The 27088-nt window shown below is 35.3% G+C and overlaps 1 protein-coding gene across 9 annotated transcripts in view; it reads left to right on the forward strand.

Annotated features, from left to right (window-relative positions):
* Nucleotides 1-27088, forward strand: part of SLC16A7 (solute carrier family 16 member 7) — a 240717-nt gene that overhangs the window by 138085 nt on the left and 75544 nt on the right. For all 9 annotated transcript variants that reach the window (XM_078146074.1, XM_020990157.2, XM_078146076.1 and 6 more), the window contains one exon: nucleotides 12720-12965. In XM_078146074.1, coding sequence (XP_078002200.1) covers nucleotides 12749-12965 — 217 coding nt within the window. In that variant the 5' untranslated portion in view covers nucleotides 12720-12748. The remainder of the gene's footprint in view (nucleotides 1-12719; nucleotides 12966-27088) is intronic.

Here is a 27088-nt window from a genome sequence, read left to right on the forward strand (position 1 = left end):
TATCTCATGGTTGCTAAGCTTCTCTCTGCCATGTGCTTCAGCTCTTCAAGCTCTTCTGTGTGTCAATTATTAGAACCTCCCTCTCTCTCCTCCTCCCTTTCAACTAGGGGAGGCAGATAGCTTTTCAATATACAGCAAACGCTATGAGCAACCTCATCTAGCAAAGTGAAGCCAAAAAAAAACTTGACAGAATACTCTAGACTAATATGTTTTCTATTCTTTTGAATGTTTGTGTTTGATGTTGATAATAAACCTGTAATCCCACACTTGGAACCTCTCTGACTAGAGTTAGAAATTCCTTGAAATTGCTGCTTAATTTCCTATATGGGGTTCTATGCTCCACCTCTGAGCCATTTTGGAATGGCTCTGTAAAAGGAAAAATAAAGCACAGGAACTTTGCAGCATTTAGAGCAATTAATCTCAAATCATATCTGATTGACATGCAAATGAAATGGAATAGGAACAAAAGATAAATAAGACCATTTGTCTATATTTATTATATATCTCTGATGATAACTAACAAATAAACAAACAAAGAAACCCCTTGTCTTCTCTCGGCTCATGTACCACATGCCAATCTGGGCAGCACAGTCTCCCTGTCATCTTCCAAAGATGGAATATTTAGCTGTTTGGAACCTCCATTTATTTTTATTTTGTTTGGTTTTCTTTAGAGAAAAAAAAACTATTCTTAATGCTTTTAATTTGGCAAAGAGATAATTTAACTTATCCTGTGAAGATCAAATGAGCTCATATATATGAAAGAATTTTCAAAACTATAAAATTGTATATGAAAGGAAGGTATCGTTTTTACCAAAACATGGCTCAGACAGTCTGTAACTGTTAATGTCTGTGAAACAGTAGCAGCTGACTAACAATTCTGGCCCACTACCTATGAAGAATAGAGCTACACTTCTTGGCTTCAGGTTTTCTATCTACCATGTGTTGTGGAGACAGTATCAGGAAACCATAGCTACAAGTCACTGAACAAAGCACAAATTTTCCATGTGTCCTGTATGTGGGACAGGACTGCTGTTCATCTGGTACTGGAACATTTTCATTCCAATACACTTTCCCTAACATACACACTTTCTCTCCTGCCCCACCTCCTATCTCTCTCTGTCTCTGTCTCTATCTGTGTGTGTGTGTGTGTGTGTGTGTATGTGTGTGTAAGGAGTCCAAATGTCACTTAGATTGTGAATCTGTTTGCAGGATGATAGGATAGTAATAGGAAAGTTAGGAAGAGGGGAGGGCTGGGGGAAGGTCAGAGAAAATAATGAGTTCAATTTTGGGCATGTTGAGTTTAAGATGTTTATGGGCCATAAAGACTGAGGTAATTGAGATGGACACTAATGGTTAGGAGAGAAGTGAGGTATGGATATACAGGATTTAGAGTCATTATTATAGAAATAATAATTGGAGCCATTAGAACTGATGAGATCACCAAGAAAGATGGTATAGAGGGAAAAGCATAATCATGTATAATTTCCAACAATTATTTGTTTTATTTTCTCCATTTTAATTATGAAGTCATCTTGTTTAAGTTTTAGCTTAGTAATATGATATTCCTCTCTTTTTCTTGCTTAAGTTGGTTGTTTATTAATTTTGTTAGTCTTTAAAAAATAGCTTCTAGTTTTGCTCATTAGTTCTAAAGTTTTTATTTTCATGTTTCTTTATTTCTCCTTTAATTTGAAGGATTCTTCTTTTCTACTTCATTTAAGATTGCTAATTTGTTGCTTTTCCAGTCTTCAAAACTAATGTCACTGCTATAATCTTTTCATATTTTGATAAAATAAGTTTTTAGAGATATAAATTTTGATCTGATATTACTAATATTATTTCTAAAAGCTAGACATTAAAGCTTCTATTTCTTTGGCTTATTAAATGAATGTTGTATTTATTTCTTTGGAGCAGATCTTTAGAAGAAAATATAGGAAGTGACAGAAAAAAAGCTAGTGGAGTACTTGGAATTTTTAATTTTTATTGTAGTTGGCTGGATAATCTCTCTAGTTAAATAAGATATTGTGACATTAAAACCTGCCTTCTGTGTTTTGTTTTGTTTTGCGTTGTTTTTGCTCTGTTTTCTCACACTAGCTAGCCCAAATTTACAGCCAATTTGCTACTGAGTAATATTTCTGATGTGGTTTGGGGTTACTGAGAACCCTTAAATGTCAGGGTACAGGGGAGTCTGTCTGGAAGAAATTCAAGCACTCAAACTATCTTCCAGTCAAAGTGGCAAGCTTTTATAATGTGGGTGATATTCCTAGTGAATCTATAACTTAATGGGAGTAAAACTGATACTTACATACATGAAAAAAGGACCTTGAAAAGATCCAGATGGGATTAAAGAGTGGTAAATAGCCTAAGGTGGGCCAGGAGCAATCGTGAAAGGAGTAAAGTATCCTGGAGTGGGTCAAGAGCTACTGTGAAAGGACTGACTGTCTAGTATCTAGCTGGGCTGGGCTGGGCCAGATGCCTTGGGCAAGACACCACTGATCTGGGCTTCTGAGATGTGTGGGAAAATTCAGGGACTGGATTGCTAGCTTTTTTTTTTTTAAGGCAATTGGGGTTAAATAACTTGCCCAGGGTCACACAGCTAATGTTTAAGACTGGATTTGAACTTAGGGCCTCCTGAATCCAGGACCAGTGCTCCATCCACTGAGCTACCTAGTTGCCCCTGGATTGCCTTCAAAGACATGGTCTTTTTCTTTTAGGGGTCCATGTCCCAGCATCTCATCATTTCCATTAGAGAATGGCTAAACAAAATGTAAATACAAACAAATAAAGTTCAATTAAAAACTTGTATTGTTAAGTCAGTTTTGTACCTTATCGCAAGCTGGTGGTATGAAGATATTGACCATTGTGAGACTTCGTGGATCTTAAGTATCTATTTCTACCTTGTTCCCTCATTTTCTTAGATAGCCAAGAAACTCCCATATACCAGCCTTTTACCATTGCCATTTCTTTAGATCCAAAAAAAATTCATTGAATGAACATTTGTCAGAAGGTAAAACTATATGTTGAATCATATTCATCACACTTTATTCAAAATTTTTAAAAAATCATGTTCTGGTCACAACAGTTGCTGAGGAGTATCCAGTGGTTGGAAAATTTCCTTCAGCATATGAGAGTGCAATACATTCAATGCCTTTTTAATAAATGCTTTTTCAGTTAGTCAGTAAGCACTTATATGCACTTACTATAAGCTAAATACTGTGCTAAGTACTAGGTTTATAAACAATGGCACAAGACTATTTCTACAATCAAAGAGCTCAAAGTCTAATGGGTATTAAAAACCAAATAGCAATCATTGATATTATAAGTCGTGATTTTCCTCAGGGTTTTTTGGTTCCAGAGCTACTATTAGTCAGTATTTTCATGCTGGATAGAGGAAGGAAACATTAGATGACCTCTAAGGGCCTATAAAACTAATCATTCTGGGTGTTGGCTCACACACCTTGGAGAGTAAGATTAGAATTAATTTAATAAATCAGTGGCATGTTCTGAAATAAAGTTTAATAAGCATAGAATAATAGTCCAAGATAATACATAAAAGAGGGAAAACCTGCAGAAATAAAGTTCTTTGTTGGCTAGGTTTAAAAAAAACCTAGGAAAAATAGAAAGATCATAATGGAGAACAATGCCAAATCAGTAGTATAATGTTAATTTTGAATGCTGTATCATGTTGTATAAAAATAAAGAGAAAAAATGTAAGAAGGGAAATCTTTATTAGAGAGTCCTACTTCCTTACATGTAGTTTGCATTCAGCAAGTATTAAATTAAATCAAATACCTTAAGAGATGAGTATTAAATGGTTGTAAAGTAAGTAGACAGAGAAAAGGTGAGAGAAACTGATGCTATTGATCACAGAAAAGAGATTAGATGGCCAATTTGTTAATAGTTTTAAATTATGTGACAGACCATTTTATATAAAAGCAAATTATTCTACTATTTTTGATATTGTCTTAGAATAAAACAAAATATAAATAAATGAACTATTAGCATTAGAAATTTAGGTTAGAGAAGACTCCTGATAGCCAGGGATGTTAAAAATTACAATTTCTTGTCTTTGAGTGTCAGATCTCTCTCCAGAGCAGGGATTCTTATTATTTTTGTGGTTCACAGGCCCCTCTGGCAGTCTAGTGAAGCCTATTAGAAACATGTTTTTAAGTTCACAGAATAAAATACATAGGATTAAGGAGAAACCAGTCATATTGAAAAACAGGTAGCAAAATAATAATAATAATAATAATAATAATAATAATAATAAGTTCATAGACCCCAGAAGAGGTAAGCCTTTTAATTAGATAACATTTCATGGTCATTGATTTTTCAGTAGATCTTTCTGGTTGTCTTCAGCTATAGCTAGTAGCATCAGGTTCCTTAAAGGGTACCCTTCTAGCTACATTTGACCAATAGTTCTGTCAAGAAACAGCTGGTAGAAGGTGAAAGGAGAAAAAAAATCCGTTCCCTGATGCAGATGAGGGAAGGAGGGAGGCATGAAGGAACAAAGAGACACAGGTGTGTTTTTGCTCAGGGCATCACATAAAGCATAATTGTTTTTGTTGCTTTTGAGGTGTTTCTTCTTTCTTCTGCTTGACGGACAAAAGAGGCTGGGTAGCTTTAGGAAAGAATAAATTACATAAAGTATGATCTGATCACATCACCCTCCCAACCCCAAACCCACCACCCTTGCCTCAAACCCCGCCCCCCCCATCAAACTCCAGTGATTCTTTAATAGATATAGGATCAAGTACACCATCCTCTGTTTGCCTTTTAATTTCCTTCACAACTTGATCCACTTCTGCTTTTCCAGTCTTGTTATAATTAACTCCCCTTGGTCTATTTTCATATCCAGTAATACGTGCCTTATTGTTGTTTCTCATGTATGACACCCTGTCTCCTAAATCTATGTATTTTCACTAGCTGTCCCCCATCCCTGCAATTCATTTTGTCTTAACCTGACAAATTCCCTGGCTTCCTTCCCTCTTCAAATCACACCACTGGCAAGAGGACTTTCCAGATCCCTTATCCTTTTCTTCCCCCCACTGCTAATGCCTTTCCTCCAAGATTGCTTACCAATTTATACTGTACATATCTTCTATGTAATACTTATTAGCATGTTGTTGTATCCACCCTTTAGAATGCACTCCTTGGGGAAGGGACCATGTTTTTACACACATACATACACATACATACAACACATACATACATACATACATACACACATACATACACACACATATAATTTTGGATTTCCTAAACCATTCAACACAGTATCTGGCACATAATATATCTCTCTACATAGGTCTATTTATCTATTTATGTATCTACCTATCTATCCCCACATTTTAATCTTTATTATTAACACTTAAGTCTAGAAATCGACAAAAAAACAACTCAAACCCTGATTTATACTGATGGCTGATCTCTGAAGTGTAAATACAATGCAAATTTAACAATGGGCTATCACAAATATCTTTTAGCTGGCTGGGTCACACCCCTGGTCAGTACCATTTTCCCCATGTTAGGATATAAGAACCTAATCACTTAGATTTTTCAGATTGCTTAAATGTATTTCCATTCTAGGTTTCTTTTCTCCTCTGTCAAAATGTATGTATGAATATGTGTGTGTATATATGCATATTTATATACATGCATATACATATACATTTTATATATATATATATATACACACACACACACACACACACACACACACACACACACATACATGTTGTGTGTGTGTGTGTGTGTGTAATTAAGATCCACTTTTCCCCCTGAAGTATACTCAGTTTTAAAAGGTAAGTTATCTCTGAATGTAACCTTTTTCTTTGGCCTTTCGGCATCTAATATTGAAAGATTTTCTTTTCCTCATAGCAAGCCTTGTGAAATGCTGACTGTCTAGACTAGAGATATTTGTACTACTTTCTTTTAGTGGGTAGCTGCTTCCAAGTCAGGCCCTGCCTTTTTCCGTAACCTTGACCTGGGATCATTGGGCTGGGGCTGAGGTTTAGACACATGACATCACGTCGTGTACCAACATACCTCACCCAACCCACTGTCATGGATTACAACATCCTTCTTTCTTTGAGGGCTTGCCCAACTAGTTGCTCTGACCTGGTCAATATCCTGGGACAATTATCTATTGGAAGTTGGAGGGTTCAGGGTTAGGCTCCAAAGTTGTCCTGACACCAGATCACAGTGGTTTTAATCTGGTCCCTTGTGACATTCTCAGATCTCTGTTCCTCCAGGTATGACTATTTTCCTGGTGTGGTCACCTACTCAGAAAGACTTTGGCCAGGTCCTTGGCTTTTGAAGTGGCTCTACTCCAGCTGACTTTAGTTTTAACCTAATCTCCAGTTTCATCACCAGGCCCTGGGGACAAGCAACATTGCTGCGGTTTTCTTGTGCTATTTTTCATCAGAGTCTGCATTTCCCAAATAAGACCTTTTGTCAGGTTCCATCTCCTTGTGACATACTTTATGGGATAGAGGAACTCAGTGACATTTTGCTTCTGATAGTAGTAGATATTCCTTTGTTGGGTAGATGTTTGTTCTCAAAGAGGACCAAAGCTATTCTGAGGGTGATGTCTGGACTTACCAGTGAATAGGGTTTAAGTGAGGCAGAGTTGAGCAAAGTAGTCAACCTCACTCTCTTCCACAGTCATCAAAGTCCAGTGGCAAGATATGTCAAGATAACTGGATGGCTTGGGATGCAGTGAGTGATGTTGGCTTTAGAACCATGAAGGAATACAATGACCAAAAGAAATATACCTTCCTTACGATAGAGCACAGGAGGAAAGGGCTTGTTGACAATGGCTCATGGAGTCTAGCTTACCTAAGATTAATCAGTTATATCCAAATACAGCAGAGCTGAAGGTTACTAGCCCTACCTATCAGGATGGAGAGTACCACATGTCTTAGGGTCTCCCCTCATCCCTCACACAGGTCCTAGTCATGAACAAGGCAAGTCCAACCAAACTGGTGAGTAGGACAAAGAGATCACACATACTAGTGTGTGGAATAAATGATTTTTATAACTAAAAGAAAGATCTTTAACACAACAGACTTTTTCCAAGTTTTCAATTACCTGTATTCCTAATCCTACACATCCTCCATACCTAACTTCTTATCACACACAAATACACACTCCTATCTAGACCTACGATATCATGAATGATGGAAATTTCAGGTATGGAAATTCTTTCCCCAACTCAGATTAGCAGTTTATCTGTAACAAAGTTTTAGAATTTTCTGGAGGTCCGAGTTGTTAAGACTTGTCTATATTTACACAGTCAATGTATATCAGAAAAAGAAAGTGAACCCAAGTCTTCTTGACTATAGCATAGACCTTCTATCTTCTATATCATGTTACTTTTATCACACACACTCACACATATGTAATAAAACCTTAGCGATTGGCTTGTTGATCAATTGAGTTCGTTATATTTTAATAACCAGGAAACAAATAGTTCAATAAAGACTTACTAAGCACCAGATCTCTTCAATCATCTAACTTAGCTGAAAAATAAATTTTCCAAAGCTATAAAAATTACTATATAAAAATGTCAGTTGATAACAATTATTACAACTATATATAATATATAAGTATGTGTATATGTATATATGTATGCATGTATATATGTATGTATGTGTATGTATGTATCTATATCCCCCATGGTATGGTGAGGGTATAGAAAAGGATATAAAAGATTTTAAGACTTTAACATTAAAAAAAATCAGTGTTATTCTTCTCTTTAATCACTCTCCTTCTGACAGAAGAATTAAGTTCAATGTTTAAAAGGACTCTAAATCTTTAAAGTAATCTGGAAAAGGCAAAGAGTAAAGTCTACTTTAGTATGCCAGGCCATACTTTAATAGCTCAGATTCATAGGGTTTATTTCCAATGCTGCCACTAATTCATTGTGCACACTTAAATAAATCACTTAACCTTGCCATGGCCCTAGTTTCCTATTTGTAAAATGAAAACAATAACAATATTGACCAAGATTGCTGGTGTGCTAAACATTAATATTTATAGCATTTTGAAAGTCTGGATTGAAGATTCCTTAGTTATGTTAACTTTTTTTGGGGTAGTGGTCAGAAAACAAACCAGATGGTAGTATTTCTAAATATTCACTATAGTAGAAATAATTTTAAAAAATTCTAAAATGTAGTTTAAACTCATGAATTAATAATAAAAGACAGTTTATTTTTCTTTGTGGTTGCAGGGAAAAAATTGCAGAGTGAGGAGTTTAAACTTCAACTAACTGTTTACGCCCTAATCACACTACAAAAACTCATATAATGTATAAATGTTCTTTAAAGTTTCACTAGCACATTTCTGGAAAGATGTAAAACTATTTTTAACCTCAAGCAATCAGAAGTATGTGTACTTATACAGTAGTTGCATATAAAAAAGAATTTTCTGGACAGGAGAGGGTTTTTTTTTTTCCCTCCAGCTGGCTTAACCCATGGTCGATATATACCCTTGTTGTTCCCTTATTTTTTCTTCCAAAATTATTTCCTATTTTTCATATTAATACTCTTTACTCAATCCACTGACTGCTCATTAAGTCAGGTGGCTACTTGGCATATGGAAAGCAAAGGCCAGACAAATTTGCCATTAAAAAATAATAATTTTACATTCAGTTTTCAGGGAACAATAATCTGCAAATTGAAGTCTCTATAAATGTGAGGAACATATAAAAAAACCTCTTCACAACATTTCTTTACATGCTATTGTATTGATGGTTAATTCTGGTTGTTGGTGATCACAGAATATTAATGATGCATTTGGCAAAGAAAAAATTCCTACCAGACTGATCGTGACTGACTGGAATCTGCAGTGCATGATACCAAGAGACATGATTTGTCTTTACTCACAGCTCTTCATTTGACCTTGTTGTTAGAGACAGCTTCCTTTTCATTTTTTGTAGCATTTAGTAGGGATAATCTTTGGCTTCCAAATATACTTCCACAAACAGGAAATTCACAATTTTAAACATTTTAATTTTTGCATGTTATAAACCTGACAATCAGTAATAAAGATGAACATTACAAGTCATTTTTTTTTTCTGGCAAGGCAATGGGGTTAAGTGACTTGCCAGGGACATACAGCTAGTAAGTGTTATGTATCTGAGGTCACATTTGAACCCAGGTCCTCCTTACTCCAGGGCTGGTGCTCTATCCACTGTGCCACCTAGCTGCCTCGAGTAATTTTCTTATTTGTAGGAAATTAGATACCAATGACTCAATTTAACTTAAACTAGGCATCTAAATATTTACAGTTTAAATATGAAAAATTTAATTTTATGAGAATTTCAGGCTATGATTTCTTACCCAATCAGGTTAATAATTTTTATTCTAATTTTTATTAACAGAAGAAATCTTAAAGTAAGTCATTTTAACTTTAGAGGATACTGAATAATTCCACAATGCCACCTAAATATGGAGTGACAGAGACATTTGTTAGTACTTGTTTTTATGTTTTGGAGTTTTCATAGTTTGCTTTCTTCTTCTTAGAAGTGTAGAAATGTATTTTCTTTCTTTTATCCATTTTGCCCTTTTTGGTTTGGTACATACTACTTTCTTTCCAGAACAGCAACAAAAGTCAACCTATTTCTGTTTTCTTCCTTGTTTATCAGTACTCTTCTTTGACCATGGCAGCAAAGTGTGGGCATAGAAGTAAAATACTTACTTCCCTTCTTGCATAGATGTTTGAAAGCACAAAGGATGCCACCAGTCATCTGGAGCCTGGAGGGAAGTTCTCAAATGCAGAAAATACTGTGACACCTGCCTTTTCAGTTAGAGAAAACCGTTAAGGTTTTCTTATCCTTCTCAGTGTGCCTCAATTTAAACATTTCAGAAAATCTTGGTAGTTTTGACTTTTGCATTAATTTCTATTCTACGGTTTTTTGGTCCATGCTCTATCCACAATGCCTGTCCCAGTACAATGCATAATGGGTGGTTGGTGATTTTTTTTTTAGAATGATAAAGATAGTATGCTTAGACTGGCACTGATAGTACAGACTATCTCCTTCACGTGGACAATAGTTTGCATCTTGCAGCTTTCTTTCTTCGGTTGATTGCTTCCAGGTGGTAGATTTGCCCCTCTCCTTTAACCAATTCATAGAGTCTCCATTCCACACCTGTAGAGTCTGAAAAGACAAGAGTATGTTCTTTGAATCAGTCCCTGCTTTTTTTTAAATGAGTTAATGAATGAAGGTAAACACTTTTTCTTTAGTTTTGTAGAGAGAAGGAAAGATGCAGTGTGATCCTACAGTTTTAAAATTAGTATCGCCTCTTAAGAGAGATATCAAGAATGTCACTCATCATAGTCCATAAGAAAAATTAACCCAATGCCCTGAAAAAAAAAATCTTTTTTCTTACTGACTATAAAGAAACCAGAAGTATCAGTTATTTTCCTTATATAGTGTGATCTAAAGAAACAATATTTTAAATAGGTTCTTGCATTTCAAAAATAAACAAACAAGAAACAATTCCAAAACAAAAACGTTTAAGCCTCCACTATATCTAGAACACTGTATTAAGTGCTAAGGATATGAAGACAATGCTAAAAATGTACCCACCTTTAAGGAGATTACATTTCAAAGATAATAGAAGAGTGTGTGTGTGTGTGTTGTGTGTGTGTGTGTGTGTGTGTGAGTGTGCATGTGTACGTGTACATACACATACATGCATATATACATACATGCTGTAGGTAGTTGGTAATGCTGATTCTGAGCTCATGGCTCAGTCTTCTGCTTAGGAAGTATACTTGAAGTATTAGGATAAATGAGATTCTCATGACGAGAAATATCAAGGGAAAAAAGAGTGTCAGAGGGTAGAACCTTAAGGAATCCCTCACTTAAGGAGGATGGAAAGGGGTCAAGAATAAGTAAAGGAGAAACAGATTGAATAGGTAAATTTGCAAGAAGAGAACCAAAATAGAGTAGTATCTATAAAGATGGGAAGAAAGATTATTTCTGAAGAGAGTCACTGGTCAATAGTATTTAATTAATTTAATTTTGAAGGATTCAAGTAGAATATATTTATAATTCTCTATTCCCTCAGGTACTTGAAACTTTAGTGAATACAAATAAGTTCTTTTAAAATCTCAATATCTGTTTGTAAAATGGGGATAATCATTGTGTACTCTCCATAAATCACTGAAATACTTTATGCTGAGTGATTTTAAATTTCTTGTTTAAAAGCATCATGAGTCATAAATATCACTGTAGTTACTATCATAATCACAATTTGCTGTCATAATGCTTTGTGGATGTATGGATCCTTTAAAAGCTTTTTCAGGAATAGTGTTTACTTTCCTTTCTTGAGCTATTAAAGAAGCTACTTCCATGTTTCATCATTGGGCAAATAAGCAAACTCTGATGTGGAAAATAATATTTGACCCCGCATCCCTCAGGCTGATTTGAAGATTACTGCAAATACCTTGGACATATTTAGATGTATAACAACAACAAAAGTCCCCTTGTTTCTATTATTATAGCCATCTGTTTAGCTTTACTGTTAGGCCTCTAAAGACAAATTCTGACAAAATAAATTGGCATTGACACATTTGAAGCATTAGCTTGCACTAAAAGCGTTCTTTCTTCCTGCCACAAGTAATAGCACTCCCATTGAGAAATGTCCACAAATGGAATGGGGAGGGGGCAAGTGTATGAGAACCCACTGGCATCTGCAAGTTAAAGGAAGTTAGCTTGAAAAAAAATGGTGAGGAGTAGGATTGTAGAAGCAATATTGATATTGAAAAACCAAAGCAATTCCAAGGAAACTATATCTTTCTTGACTTTCTTTTGTTAATTGTTATTTACAGTGTGTTTTAAAATCACACACCTATTGAAGAATTGATAAGCTTTAAAATATTTGTGATATTAAGTAGAATTCAAGCTATATCCTTTTGGAAAAATCTAGGGTTCTATATGTTTCTCCTGCAGAAGAATGCTTTTTCTGAGATACTCACATAGCAAATAAAACTGAGGTTGAATACCCAATAGGCATATTGATAAAATCATTTTACTCCTTGACGTGGAGGATTCAATCAATTATATAACATGTAGATTAATCAACTACATAATATGTAAGTCATCCACCATTTATAAAATGATCAGCTAACACTAAATTTGAAAGTACATTAAAATTTTCTTGATTTCATGGGAGCATAAACTTCTAAAATATAGATTTTGGTAAAATATTTGGTCCAAAATGATTGAATATTCTCATTTAATAAAAATGGTAAGAATTTCAGTTTTAAAAAGTGTCTAATAATGTATAATTCATCAACATTACTTTGTGCTACTTTTGTGCCTTTTCCAAAACATAAAAATATAATTTTTAGGATAGTAAAACATACTTTAGAATGAATATCTCCACTTGTTTTGTGTACTTGCTTAGGGTCAAGAGAGCTACTTTGATTCAGATTTTAATTCTTAATTTCAATTAGGTATTTTTTTAAATGCAAAGTAAATCATTTAAATTTCATTAGCTTATCACATTCAAAAACATAATACTCAGGTAAGCTTGTGGTATCCTATTTTTGGTAACTGAAATTTTTAGACATCCCAGGTGCCAAGTATGCAGGCTAAACCACATTATGGTTATTATTAGGTAATGCTATTCTTTTCTTTTAGTGATTCTAATTAGCTATGGGAAATTGAAAGATAATTTTAAGATATTGCTTCTGATTTTTTTTTCTAGGTATCTGAATTACAGAAAAGGACACCAAAATGCCACCAGCAGCAAGTGGTCCACTTCAGTATTCACCCCCAGATGGAGGATGGGGCTGGGTTGTGGTCCTTGGTGCTTTCATTTCCATCGGATTTTCCTATGCATTTCCCAAAGCCATCACAGTGTTCTTCAAGGAAATTCAGGAGATATTTCACAGTACTTACAGTGAGATAGCATGGATATCATCCATTATGCTTGCTGTTATGTATGGAGGAGGTAAGATTCTTTGGAACAAATAGCCTTCGATCCCTTCTCATGTCACATTATCTTAAAATAACGTACTGTAATTCTATGCTCTCTTAAAACAAATTTATTTGATTAGAACTAAATATTTTTAGGGCAACTAGGTGGCACAGTGGATAGAGTGCCAGGCCTGGATTTGGAAAGATCTGAGTTCAAATTTGGCCTCACACACTTACTATCTGTGTGACCTTGGCCAAGTCACTTCACTTTGTTTCCCTCAGTTTCTTCATCTGTAAAATGAGCTGGAGAAGGAAATGATAAACCACTGAAGTATCATTGCCAAGAAAACCCCAAATGGGGTCATAAAGAGTAAGACAGACATGACTGAAATGATTGAGCAACAACAGATGTTATTAGGTCACCTAGGCAAGAGCAGTGGATAGAACAACGGGCTTGGAGTCAGAAAGAACAGATTTCAAATCTGACCTCAGATACTTACTAGCTGTGTGACTCTGGGCAAGTCACTTAGCCTTTATCTGCATAAAACTGAAGAAGAAAATGGCAAACCATTTCAGTATCTTTGTCAAGAAAGCTTCATGGACAATTGGTCCACAGGGTCAGGAAGAATCAGACAAGACTGAATGACTGAAACACAAAATATTATTAATTGTGCAATCTCATTTTTTAAAGCAAAGTACTGTCAGAGTATAACTAGCCTAGAAAGTAATTGTTTTTTGGAGGGAAGGAAAAAAAAGGACTTCATAGATCATGGTCAACTTACCATGCATACAAAGTTCTTTGTTATTAGTGATGAAATTGGAGTGTTAGCACTTACTACTAGGTCTCATTCTCATTTTTGTGATTGCTACCATTTTGTGTATTAGTTGCCCCTGAAAATCCAAAATAGGAGCCTATGAATTATATAGCTATATTCCATTCCGCAAAATGAATACATTCTGTAATGTGTATATAGTTATTGATACATTTCACTGAATATCAAAAGAACACAGCCCTGAACATCGGCGTATTATTACATTGGTTTCTCTAAATGACCATGGTTCCATAGAACCAAAATGTCTTAAAAATGCTAAATGCTAATATTAAAATACATACCCAGGTACCCCCAAATAAATTATTTGGGCGTATTTTTCTTACATAATGCCAAATAGCTGAATATTTAGAATTGTTCAAGTGACAACTTCTTTGATTTTTTTTTTAATTTGGATGTATTGAAGTATATAAATTATTTTATATAGACAGATATAAAATCACATCATTTTAGAATTAGAACTAGAGTCCATGCATACTAATTATGATGATGGTGATAATAATATTAATATGGTACTTACTATGTGCCAGGCACTATGCTAAACACTTTACAATAATCTCATTTGATCCATACAATGACACCAGGAGGTAGGTGTTATTATTATTAATGTTTTTATAGACTGAAGCAAACAAAGGTGAGTGACTTGCACAGGGTCACACAGTATCTGAGACTGGATTTGAACTCAGTTCTTCCCGATTCCAATGCCATCACTCTATCTATTGCACTACCTAGCTGCCCCAAACTAGGACACATTGCACAGAATAGGAATTAAAATGAATTACCAAAATGTAGATGGGTAGCTAGGGACAAAGTTGGCATGAAGACACAGATTTCCTAAATTCATTACACAATGCAGGCCCTTTCTCTCATAGTCATTGATCTTAAGGCATATTAGAGTTATTCTTTAAATACTGCAGCTTCCTCTTTGTGAGGTGTGTGTGTATTTGTGTGTGTATGTGTGTGCGTGCATGCATGTGTGTGTGTGTGTAGTGCACACATGTGCTACGAAGGTGAAACTGACCACATGTAGTAATCTAACTTTTTATTTGGGATATAAGACTCTCCACCCCCTCTGCAAATCTTCAAAATGTGATTTATTAAAAGATTATGAAGAGAGTCAGTCAACAAACATTTATTAAACATTGTTTTTGTTGTTGTTGTTCATCTGTCATTCTCAAAAAGGACCAATGACATCACAAGAGTGATGTCCTGACTTGCAAGTGAATTGGATTTAAGTGAGGCAGAGCTGTGAAAGTCATCAACTTCACACTCTCCTCCAGAGTCATCAAAGTCCAATGGCAAGACAAGAGTCAAGATGACTGGTGATGGCTTAGGATACAGTGGGAGACCTTGGCCTTTCTAAATTAAGATCTTTCCCATTCAAGGTGCCATGTGCAGCACCATAGTGCTAGAGATACAATGAATGGCAAGACCACAGTCCCTGCCTTAAAAAAAAAATCACATTCTAATGAAGGAGACACCATGTAAGTAATACATACAAGATACATACAGAATAGATGGATATTAACCTCACAGAATGGCAGCTAGTGACCCAGTGGACAGAGCATAGGGCTTGGAATCAGGAAGACTCATCTTCATGAGGTCGAATCTGGCCTCAGACACTTACTAGCTGTAACCCTGGACAAGTCATTTAACCTTCTTTGCCTTAATTTCTCATCTGTAAAATGAGCTGGAGAAGGAAATGGTAAAGTACTCAGGTATCTCTGCTAAGAAAATCCCAAATAGGGTCATGAAGACTCAGACGTGACTGAAACAGCTGAACAACAACAACAGAACCTCAAAGGAGAAAACACTAGCAGCTGGCTACTGGAAAATGCTTGCAAAAAGAGGGATTTGAGATGAGTATTGAAGGAAACTGAGAAAAGTAAGAAGTGGAGGTGTGGAGAGAGAGAATTCTAGGCATGGAGGACCAACAGCTGAAAAGCTAGAAGTAAAAAATGGAATGTCATCTGCACGGAATAGTAAGTAGGTCAGTGTAAGAAGTAGGAAGTAGGAATGGAGAGTATGTAAAAAGATAGTAGGGTAAGAAGAGTGAGAGGTAGTAAGGGGTCAGGTTGTGAAAGACATTAAATGCCAAATACAGGACTTTTCCTAGAGCTCATACAATGCTGCCATAGTAAAGCTATTGATCACCACCAAGTACTCACACTTCAAGTCTTATTCACAGTCCTCACTCTGATGCTTTATCATGGCATGGAGGGGATCTTAAGTTCTCAAACACTATACCCGTATGGTGTAAGCTCTGGAAAACTCTATTTAAACTCAAAAAGTCTTTGAGGGTGGCCTAGCATTATGTGCTGTTTCTGTCATCTAAGGACGAACCTCTTTAAGTTGAGTAAAATTCATCAGGTTTTTTTTAATAGGGGGTCAGTGGGAATGGTAGAGGATGAACAGTGATTAATGATTGATTCTCATGCACTGGCTGCTCCCCATGACTGGAACACATTTGCTCTTCACCTCTGAGTCTTAGTTTCCTTGGATTCCTTTAAGACAGCTCAAATTGACTTTCTTCAAAATTCCTTTTCTACTGTGTATCACCCCCCCCAATGCCCCACCCAGCTCCTAGTGCCTTCCTACCTGAGATTACCTTCCATCTACTCTGTATATATCTTATATTACCTGGTTATTTACATTTCATCTCCCCCCCCACATACACACACTCCAAATTAGACTATGACCTCCTTTGGCCTGGGACTGCCTTTTGTCTTTCTTTGCACCCCTAACATATAACAATGTGCTTAGCACATAATATATGCTTATTAAATGCTTGTTGATGGGTTTTACATGTAAAAGTTCTTCATAAATCTTAAAGGATTCTATATATGTTAGGTATTATTGCAGGCCAAACACCTAACCACCATCCTTCATATACAGCCATAGAGGCATACCTTTTTGTTGTTTCTCTTCAGATCTTTCAGTGGCATCTGACCCTTTGTGACCCCATTTGGGGTTTTCTTAGCAGAGATACTGGAGTGGCTTTCCATTTTCTTCTCCAGAGCATTTTACAGATGAGGAAATTGAGGCAAACAGGGTGAAGTGACTTGTCTAAGTGTCTGAGGAAGAATTTGAACTCAGGTCTTCCTGACTCAAGGCTATCTTTGTCATATTATGATGACTCTTTTATTTTTCTTTAATTGTGATGCTTAAAAAGGTTAAGAGATATAGTTTCTGGGTAACTTAATCATTTTATTAATAAGGCCAGCTCATTATTAATAAAAGGATGGCCATTAGGCCAATTCTCTTTGACCAAAGACAATTATGGCAACTGCTGATAATTTGTATTCTCTTTAAAGAGTAGGTGTTCAATGAGGGGCTGAGAGTGACATCATGTAACCCCTGTACAGAGAGACTTAAACCGTCCCCAACCTTGGAAAAAACCTATTCAAAACTGTGTACCCTACCAAAGCCTGAGCAGAACACAATGGCTACTCCATTTGAATGGGGTCAGTAAAAGAAAATTAATCCAATCTCATTATTAGCAATGTCCTTGAAGAGCCTGAACTTCTTAAAAACCAAGACTTTAGAAAAATGGGAGAACTCTGGGTATCCTCAGATCATTGGTTATTAATACTCATTTTTCTCAATATCATAATGAAGTAATGGTAATTTTCTTTTATAACCTCTACCATGAGATAGGGTAGATTGAGTGTACAATACCTAAATGCATATAAAACTTAATTCTGTGTATCAAAATATTGCTGAACATAATAGACATGTATGCATAATTTGTCATATACTAATTTTAATTTTCATAGTCTTTACCAGAGTTTTTCAACATCAAAGTCCTTCATATCAGAGTTCTCTAAGAATGTGGTAGTTTAGTACAGTATTCTCTTTTTTTATGATTACTCAAAAACTTTTAGCAAAATAAATGGTTAAAATCTCCTATAGCTTGACAACAACAAGAACTTTTAATCTGGCAGCTATACTGTTTCATACCATCACACAGTGACAAGTCCATAAATTTTAGATCTCAACAAGTACAGGGAAGCCAGTTTGAAGATTTTAAGTGTGTTGACCTGCTCTCAGACTTTGGAGATCTAAAATGGTGGGGTGGTGACAGAATATTTGTAATCTGAGATGTAAAGTGAATGCTTACCAGAGATTGCATTAATTCTGTTGCACTGCTGACTTTTCTGTTATCACTGAACAATGGCCTCCAGGTTTGAGACATCACAAACTAGTCCTCAACTCAGCTACTGAACAAAGAACAGTTGTCTTCTTACTCAATGGTTTACTCAACTGTGGGACTAGATGTTGACTACTGAGATACTGAGTTTTAATATTTTAACCACAATAGCTGGCTAAGCTCTAAACATTCAGAACAGCTTTATGATTACTGAAATTTAGCAGAACTTGAATAGAATGTAGATTATTATATGACTTGGAATATGGTGCCAGTCAAATAACTTTCCCTGAAACATAATAACTATACTTAGTAAAAAGCCTGATATAACATGTTCAGTCTAATATGTGAGTGTTAGAACTGTTACCTAATGCTAGTACTGTACCTGTGATGCACTGCCATAATGACTTCAGATAGCTTTACTGATCTAGGATAAAACTGAGCAATGACTATAAATGAAGCACATTTTGATTGAGTGCAGAATGAATAACTCTTACTGTCTGAAAGATTTCCATTGATAGCTAAGCTTTCATATTTCTGAGGCTGAAATAAGCCAGAAGCCCACAAGGTGAGAAGGCATAGAATTCTATGAAGGGTAATGAGTCTATCTAACAAGTAACTAAAATCCTCTCTTCATCATAATGCTAATTAAGTTAACCTGAAGAACATCGAAGATCTGACATGTTCATTAGGGCTTAGCATTCCACTTATTAATCACTGTGGCGGGGTCGCTGGGCAAGATGGAGTATATGCAGAGTGCTGGCCTATGCTTAGAGGGGTGTAGCCCCTCACTGTAATTAGCTGGCATCTGTGTTTTAGTAGCAAGGTATCACCTTCCACTGTATGAATAAAAATGTAACTAATAAAAACCCCTAGTAATAACAGAAAAGAATGCAAATTATGCTTATCACTTACTTCCTACTTAGAATAATGCCATTAAATTATAGCAGACCATCTGGCAATCCATATGGACTCCTGGAGTTTTGGTTAATTTCAGCAAATCGGTCAAGCACGGTGATCACCCCATTAATAAAGCACTAAGCAGAGGTGGAACATTTTCATCAGATTTCAAGTTCTTGCAAGGAATTATCTTTTGCTTTAATATTTGTTGTTAGTTGATGGAATTGTCTGCTCTGGAAATAGTCTGCCACGTAATTATTGAGCACAGGTATCAGGCTGCCAGTGGCAGTGTGAGTTCCTCATGTTGTTTAGCAGGATCTCTGTTCTGACTTGGAAGAATCAGCCTCTCTGGAGAGGAGAGGTAACTTAGTCTCCATGGTAACCCATTCTTCTGCCTCTCTTGAGTAGTGCCTGCCAATTGTGTTAAATTAGGGGAGATGGTTTTGTGATGGGCTCCTCCACCCAGGGGACTGAGCATGAGACCACCTAACTTATTTTCCTGGAGGCCAAGGAACAGGATGTTATAGGCATAGGAGGTCAGAGTGAAAAGCACATTCTTTAGTTTTAATTGTGTGTATTACTTTCATTTCATGATGCGACATTATGTTCTATATGTAGAAAAGTGGTCATGACTGAAATATTTTGCATAATATTGCCTTCTTAGAGGAAAACCAAACAAAACTAAGCTTATCTTATGTAACTCTTAAACAGATTTCTTTCTTTTTTTTTTTAGTGAGGCAATCAGGGTTAAGTGACTTGCCCAAGGCTACACAGCTAGTACATGTCAAGTGTTTGGTCTGAGGCCAGATTTGAACTCAGGTCCTCCTGACTTCAGGGCTGGTGCTCTATCCACTGCACCACCTAGCTGCCCCTCTTAAACAGATTTCAGGAATTGCTTACGCTATGTTTTAGTATTTTAAAAACCTATGTAAATATATTAGAAAGCCTTTTTAATGCACATATGTGTGTGAATGTGCATAAGTGTATTGGGGTAATAAGTGACCTTGATTCTGGCTTTACTAAAGAATTTGAATAAGCATATTATACAATATATACACATATATGTCACCTCAATTGTCAGTTTTAAGTTATTAAAGCTTAAGAATTTCACTATCCTATATATGTGAATACATATTATACACATATGTAGGTATGTGTATATATATATATATACACACATTAAATGTATATCTATCTATCGATCTATCTATCTATCTATCTATCTATCTATCTATATGTATGTATGTGTCCAAAAACAATTAGTATAGTATACATTGTATACTGTATAAAGAGATGAATGTTTTCAGGTTCTGTCTTGTAAATTATAAATGCTAATTTCCATTTCTGTATTATTTATCTTTCATGTTTTGAATGCTAAAATAGGAAAGGTAACTAGACTTTGGCATCTATATTACCAAACACTTATAATTTTCACTTAAATGTTCCTAAAAGGCCTGATGGGAGCAAACATGTACAGTGTGTTTTCAGTCATCATGGCTGTGTACTTTGGGGATTATGGCAGGAAACAGCCTGTATATGTTGGAGCCTTATTCTTGTCTCCTCAGAAGAAGAGGCATTAGTGAATAAATTAAATAGATGAAGAGAGACATCTTATCCTTAATTTCTTCTTAGATCTACTATAAAGGTGGGATACAACTCACTTGGATAGATCAATATGTTAATGGAAGTCAAGTCTATATATTTGCTTCTGAGATAGGCTAATGGTATTTTCCAGTGCATATGCCGAACATTCAACCATTTCCAGACATCACACGAATGTGTGAACCTTGGAATGATTGGTTTAGAACAGTGATAGCCCAATGTAATCTATCATAAAAATTGGAAAAACAATTCAAATACAAACCCTACCAGAAATGATGGCTTGTGCTATATATGTATATGAAAACAGTAAAAACTCACAAACTGTTATCCATACTGATGAAATGAGAAGATGAGAATGGAGGACTCCAAGGTAGAAGAATGGCAACACAGAGTAGCACCCTCAAACTCCACCCAAGGTATATAATATATGAACTTGAGTCTAGATATTTTTTTACCAGGATTGGATTTGCTTTTTGAAATAATCAATATAATAAATAATAATAATAATAACAATAATAAGGAGGAGAAGACACATTTATGTAGCATTTTAAGGTTTATAGTATGCTGTACAAATATTATCCCGTTTTATCCTCAAAAATACCCTGAAAGGAAGGTGCTATTATTATCTCCATTTTTCAGTTGAGGAAATGGAGGCAGTCAGAGGCTGACATACCTAATAAGCTTCTGTGTCTGTATTTCAACTCAGATCTTTGCAACTCCAAGTACAGCATTCTATGCACCATGCTACCTAGCTATTCTGTTCTTTATTTGAGGTAGCAATAGTAGTTGATTTTGGAGTCAGGAGGACCTGGGTTCAAGTCCTGCCCCTGGAGCATACTAGCTGTGTGACCTAAGGCAAGATAATTAATCTCTTAGTGTCCCAGAAAGCTCTCTGTGTCTCCAAGTTAAAGGTGAGTTGCTGATTTATATCAATGGAAGGAATTGTCTTATCATCACATAGATGAAATTCCAATCTGGGTCTAAACAATATTTTCTACCATTTCAGAGGCTTTGTTAACTTAGCATGCACAATTATAAGGATGAGTAACCATCTAAATCTCTAATTCTTTAGTTTTTACATGCACATAATTATGATATGTCCTACATGACCATCCTTTCCTTATTTATCTATTTTACTATCATGATGATACAAATTTTTATTATTAAATAACATTTTATACTCTGATTTAATTTCCTTTTGCTCAATCAGAGCTTTTTCTATGGAAAATATTAGCTACAATATGAGACCTTAGTTTTTAGAAGACTCATTCTGAACTTAAGACTCACAGTCCTGAAATTATGGCCACCAGGGACTTCCCAGAATCAAACATGAGCCACGTAAATAGGCAATGTCTAATGATTATAGTTTCCTATTGATTGGTATTCCACACCTAGTGTAGAGTATGATTAATGATTAAGGCAGTGGTCCCCTACAGCAAACCAAATGTAGAACAATGAGAGTTCCCCAGTCACTAAAACCTAAAAGTGAAGTTAGAAAAGAGGAAGGACAAAAGGATAAAGCTACAAAGTACTCAAGATTTATTTGAAAGCCCTCAGACAATCAGGGAGGAAAGGACCAGTTTTAGGAGAATCCAAAGAGAAGAATATAATTGACTTTTAGATAGAAGAAGAAGAAAACAAATGGGGGAAAAATATTTGTGTAAACAGATGGGAGTTCCTTTAACTTATTCCATTTATCCTACAAGTAGAGTAGGCCTCATGGTTCACAATCATGTGAAGGTACAAGAGTGACCTATAGGCAAGTAATTGGTGTCCTCTTCTCAAATATGTGAATTTGGAGAAGATGTTATTCAATAAAATCAAAATATTTGGAACTTCAGAGTGAAAGTTTCAGTGATATTGCCAGTAAGATGGAATGATAGAGGCCATGGAAATCAATCAATAAGCATCCATTAAGCACCTACTCTGTGCCAGTCATTGTGCTAAGTGCTGGGGATACAAAAAGAGGGAAAAGATAGTCTCTGCCCTCATTAAATCCATGAAACACAAATAACAGATGGGTGTTTATTTGACTTTTGCACAAGGATTGGAATACAGAAATTGTTTTGTTATAATGCATGGGTACCTTTCTTCACATGGCAGGTTTTTGTCAACCTCAAACATGGCAGGCAAGGATCAACTTTTTTGAACTTTGCTGACTCCCCTCTTCCTTGATGTCAGGGACAAACTTTTTTTTTCCCCAATCAGAGTATGCAAAGTGTTGAATTTTAATAACTTCATTTAGAGCATCCTTGAACATGCACAAGTTATCATCAACTTTCTAAATGCCTATTGGGCTTGAAGGAATATTTCACATTTAGTTTAAAATATATGTGAAACATCTACATAGAGTTAATTTGGTGTTTTCAGATAAAGAAAAATCAGTCATAATGAAATGACACAGAAGTAATGAACTGTAAGCTTGGCTTATGACTGCATCTTGAAAGAAAAGGTATATATATGTATATGCATTTCTGGAATACCCAGAATAATAGAGTTGCTCCTTAAATCAAACATAAGATGTCATAAGAACTAGATAAAGCACTTCAAAGGCAGCATAACCTTTGCTATTTAAAGATAACTCTGCTATTCATTCTAATACTACTTAACTCAAAGCTAGAGGCTATTCATGAGTGTTTTTGAAATAGCCTTCTCAACAAAACAAAATTACTTGGGCTTTTGCACTATAAACATTTTAAAATATGCATGTGAGAAAGAAGGGGAAAATTTCTTTTTACATTTGTATTTCTTTTAAAAAATGATACAAATTTTTTTGTTTTTTTTTTTTTGGCTAGGCAATGGGATTAAGTGACTTGCCAAGGGTCATACAGCTAGTAACTGTTATGTGCCTGAGGCCAGATTTGAACTCAGGTCATCCAGAATCCAGGTCCGGTGCTCTATCCACTATGCCACCTAGCTGCCCCCAAAATGATACAATTTAGAAAGCTATTTTTTTTAATGCTCCCAAATCCTTTCAATTTTTCTTTTTAGGTGATTATTTTCACATAGACTTAATGAATCAGTTGAGTGGGTGATTTAAAAAAAAGTCTAATTGTATGAAAACAAGCTAAATATAAATGTGTGCATGCATATGTATATGTATATCTGTGTGTATATCTATCTACATATTTATCTCTATATCTATATATGTCTTTATATATAAAACTTTTCCTATTCCAACCACACGTGTCATCTTTTGCCATTCTACCTCCCTTGGGAATTTAAGATAATTCATTTATGGAAACCCCCCTCTCGAAAAGAGGTCAAATTTCTACCTCAGGCTTGACCTCAATATATATTTCTATATATTTAAAACATAAATATTTGTATATCATTGACTTTTCAGAAGCAAATCCAAACTGAACTGAACTTCTTTGATGCCCTTTCAAGTTAAACTAATTTTTGAATGATGTTGTGGTATACATCAATTTATTTCAATCTAACTTTATATTTGCTGTGGTTATCACAGGAGGTATTATTTTAAGTGTTGACATATTTTGCTTATTCCTGAAGACTAGTTGATAACCCTAAATGGTTAAACAAAGGCTTACTCAAAAAGACTCCTATTCTTATTCTGAAGCTTACTCAAAAGTCAGAGGAGAGTAACGAATAATGGGGCTGTATTTTTTCACATGTAGCCTTCACTCCCCAAACTTTAACTTTATTTTGACCTTATTTGCAACAGAGAGGATGTGGATTAGAGAAAAGAAAGAATATTTTGATTCCTCCTACCTGAGGCAAGTGCATATGAGCTTTTTGGTGTTATTTGCCTCTAGACCTTGTTTCAAGGTTTGTATTGGTTCTCTATAACTATAGATACATATCTTTATATCTATGACTATCTGAATCTATAACCTCTTATGAAAGAGTAAAAAGAAAAGAAAATATGATTTTGTGGTATATTTGTCTAACTCACTAGACCTTTATAGGTTTAGTCTGGTAGCTGGAATGTCCTAAGAATTGATATTTTAACTCTTGGAAAAATCAGAATTATCAATCAACTGAAAAATTAATTTTTGGACCATAGATTGGAGAAGTAGATTGTCATCAAGGCTCCAAGCACAGTGGGGCATTTGGGGATTCCCATGGTTCAGATAGAATTTTATCCCTTCTCTTATTCCTCCCTAATAGGTTCCCTATATCACTCCCTAGGGAGGTTACTCCAAATCTCTTTTCTCTTTAAGCCTCCCACCACCTCTTCCTCCCCACTCACATCTGAGAATTTCTGTGAGAAAACTGTCATTCACCATGAGTACCCTCTTTTAACTTCTACTCTCACATTGCCTTGCTATCATCATCCCCTGTCTTATTCAAGTCTTTTGTGAAGCAGTGTATCTCCTCACCAAGGCCATTCAATCTGCATGAACTCTTAATTGCATTTCCTTCTCTGCCTCTTTCCCCTTCCCATTCAGCACTCCTCCTCCCTCTCTCTGTGTCTCTATTTTCTCTCGCCATCTGCTGACTTACTTCTTCTTTCTCTGTTAGCCACAAAATATACTCTCACTTATTCTTAAAAAAAAAAATTGGAGGGGCAGCTGGGTGGTGCGGTGGATAAAACTCCAGCCTTGGAGTCTGGAGGACCAGAGTTCAAATCTGACCTCAGACACATAACAATTACTAGCTGTGTGACTCTGGGCAAGTCACTTAACCCCATTGCCTATCCAAATTTAAAAAAAAATTTTTTTCACTAGACTCTATCATCTCATAGGTATTAGTGATAATTCCTCTAGTGCTGCCATCCCTGGATCCTAATTCTTCCTTTTGTTATTTAATTGTAGTCTCTTCAGTTCCTCATCTTAGTGAGTTTCTTTTCATCTTTTCCCTAACAAATGACTGAAAATAGCAGTCTGATTTGAGCATCCCCAGTGGTAAAGACAACAAATAGTTCTGAAAAACCAATCCAATTTTTCTTCTTTGCTCGTAAATAGTAAATAATAATAATAATAGTAATATCATTTATAAAGTGCTTTAAGGTTTGCAAAGCATTTTATAATTTTTCCTTTGCTCCTCACAATAACCTGAAAGGAAAGCACTATTATCATCCCAATTTTTTTTAATAGCTGAGGAAGTTGAAACAGACAGAGATTAAGTAATTTACTCAGGATAATACAAGCAATAAGTATGTGAGGATGAATTTGAACTCATGTTTTTCTGATTTCAGGACCATTATTCTATCCACTGTACCATCTACCTGCCTCATCTGAATGAATAAGTGTTGTCACAGTACACATGCAAGATAGTGTATCTCAAAGCAGAATATTGTTGCAGAATGTGCAGAGAAGGACAACTTATATAATCAAGTAGGTTATGGAAACAGACCATAAAGGTGATCACTTTTTAATCTGGCAAGTTGAAGAGTCACAATGGTTGTTATCAAAATCCATTAAGGCATGAAGGGTACAAATCAAGTAACCACAGACCTCTTCCCTAAATCCTAGAAGAGGGGAAGTGGTCATAGCAGGAGGCAGGACAACAATCAAAACGTGTCTTGAACTTTGAAAAAAGTAAATTTAGAACATATAAAAAGTAATTCTGCTTTACATAGACGGGTAGACAATGAGAGAATTCATTATTCCAAAAGGTGGTATAGACATAAAAATATAAATAAAAAAAGGCCAAATTGAGCTTCAATAAACTTAAAGATGATATAATTGCTGTTCAATGAACTTGAGCCACTGTATCCTATGTCTATGTCTTTATTCACATATTTCATGGAACACTCTCCCTCATGTTCCTCTCATCTGTGGATATCTTTCCCATCATTCATGGTCTATAAGAGATGCCAGGATGCCTTCTCTTTCCCAAAGTCTTACTTTATCCTCTTCATCAGAAATGATCTCTCCTTCCTCAAATTATTTTGCCTGTCCCTCTCTCAAGAAGATAATGAGTTAAGGAATCTCATTACTTGTGACCCTGTCAAGTAGGCAGTGCTTTCTAGACAGTGGGTGTTTAGTCATGTTTGAATACATACTGATTTATAAAGCTTGTACATGCATATGTCAGCACAAATTGTGCAATGTGGGAAGTTTTAGGGGGGAAAGAATTGCTTCATATGACTCCATGAAGAACGTATATTGTGCAACAAGTAGGAAATATTGTTTTGAAAAATTCTGGAGACCAGTTGTTACTAAAATAGATTAAAAGCAGAGTCATTTGTTTTCATCTCCTGTTTCACTATTTGCATCTCAATTATTTTTTTTTCCTGCCACTTCTTTCCCTTTATTTTGACAACTGTTTTTCCTACTTTTGTTATATGGTCATATAACAATTCCATTTTCTTCATTCCTCAGCTAAATATAATATATGTGTGTGTGTATATATATATATATATATATATATATATATATATATACATATATATATATCTACACATATGTATGTGTAGATATATATATTTACAAGGATACATATATGTATATATATATATATATATATATATATATATGTATATATATATATATACATACCCATATTCAAAGGGAAATCTTAATGTCAGGAAATCTTTAAAAAAGTTGCTTGAAAATTATTGATTTATTGTGCCACCTCACCTTGGTGAGAATTCAAATTAATATTCTGAGCTAACTTAACAGCATTAAAAAGGGGCTCTGGAGTCCTTGAAATGCAAAAGAGTGAGCTGTGTTTAAGTCTCACTGGAATACAGCTTTCTCCTAGATCTTT

Source organism: Phascolarctos cinereus, unplaced genomic scaffold, assembly GCF_003287225.1.
Source record: "Phascolarctos cinereus isolate Bilbo 61053 unplaced genomic scaffold, phaCin_HiC Scaffold_1;HRSCAF=81, whole genome shotgun sequence".
NCBI lineage: Eukaryota > Metazoa > Chordata > Mammalia > Diprotodontia > Phascolarctidae > Phascolarctos > Phascolarctos cinereus.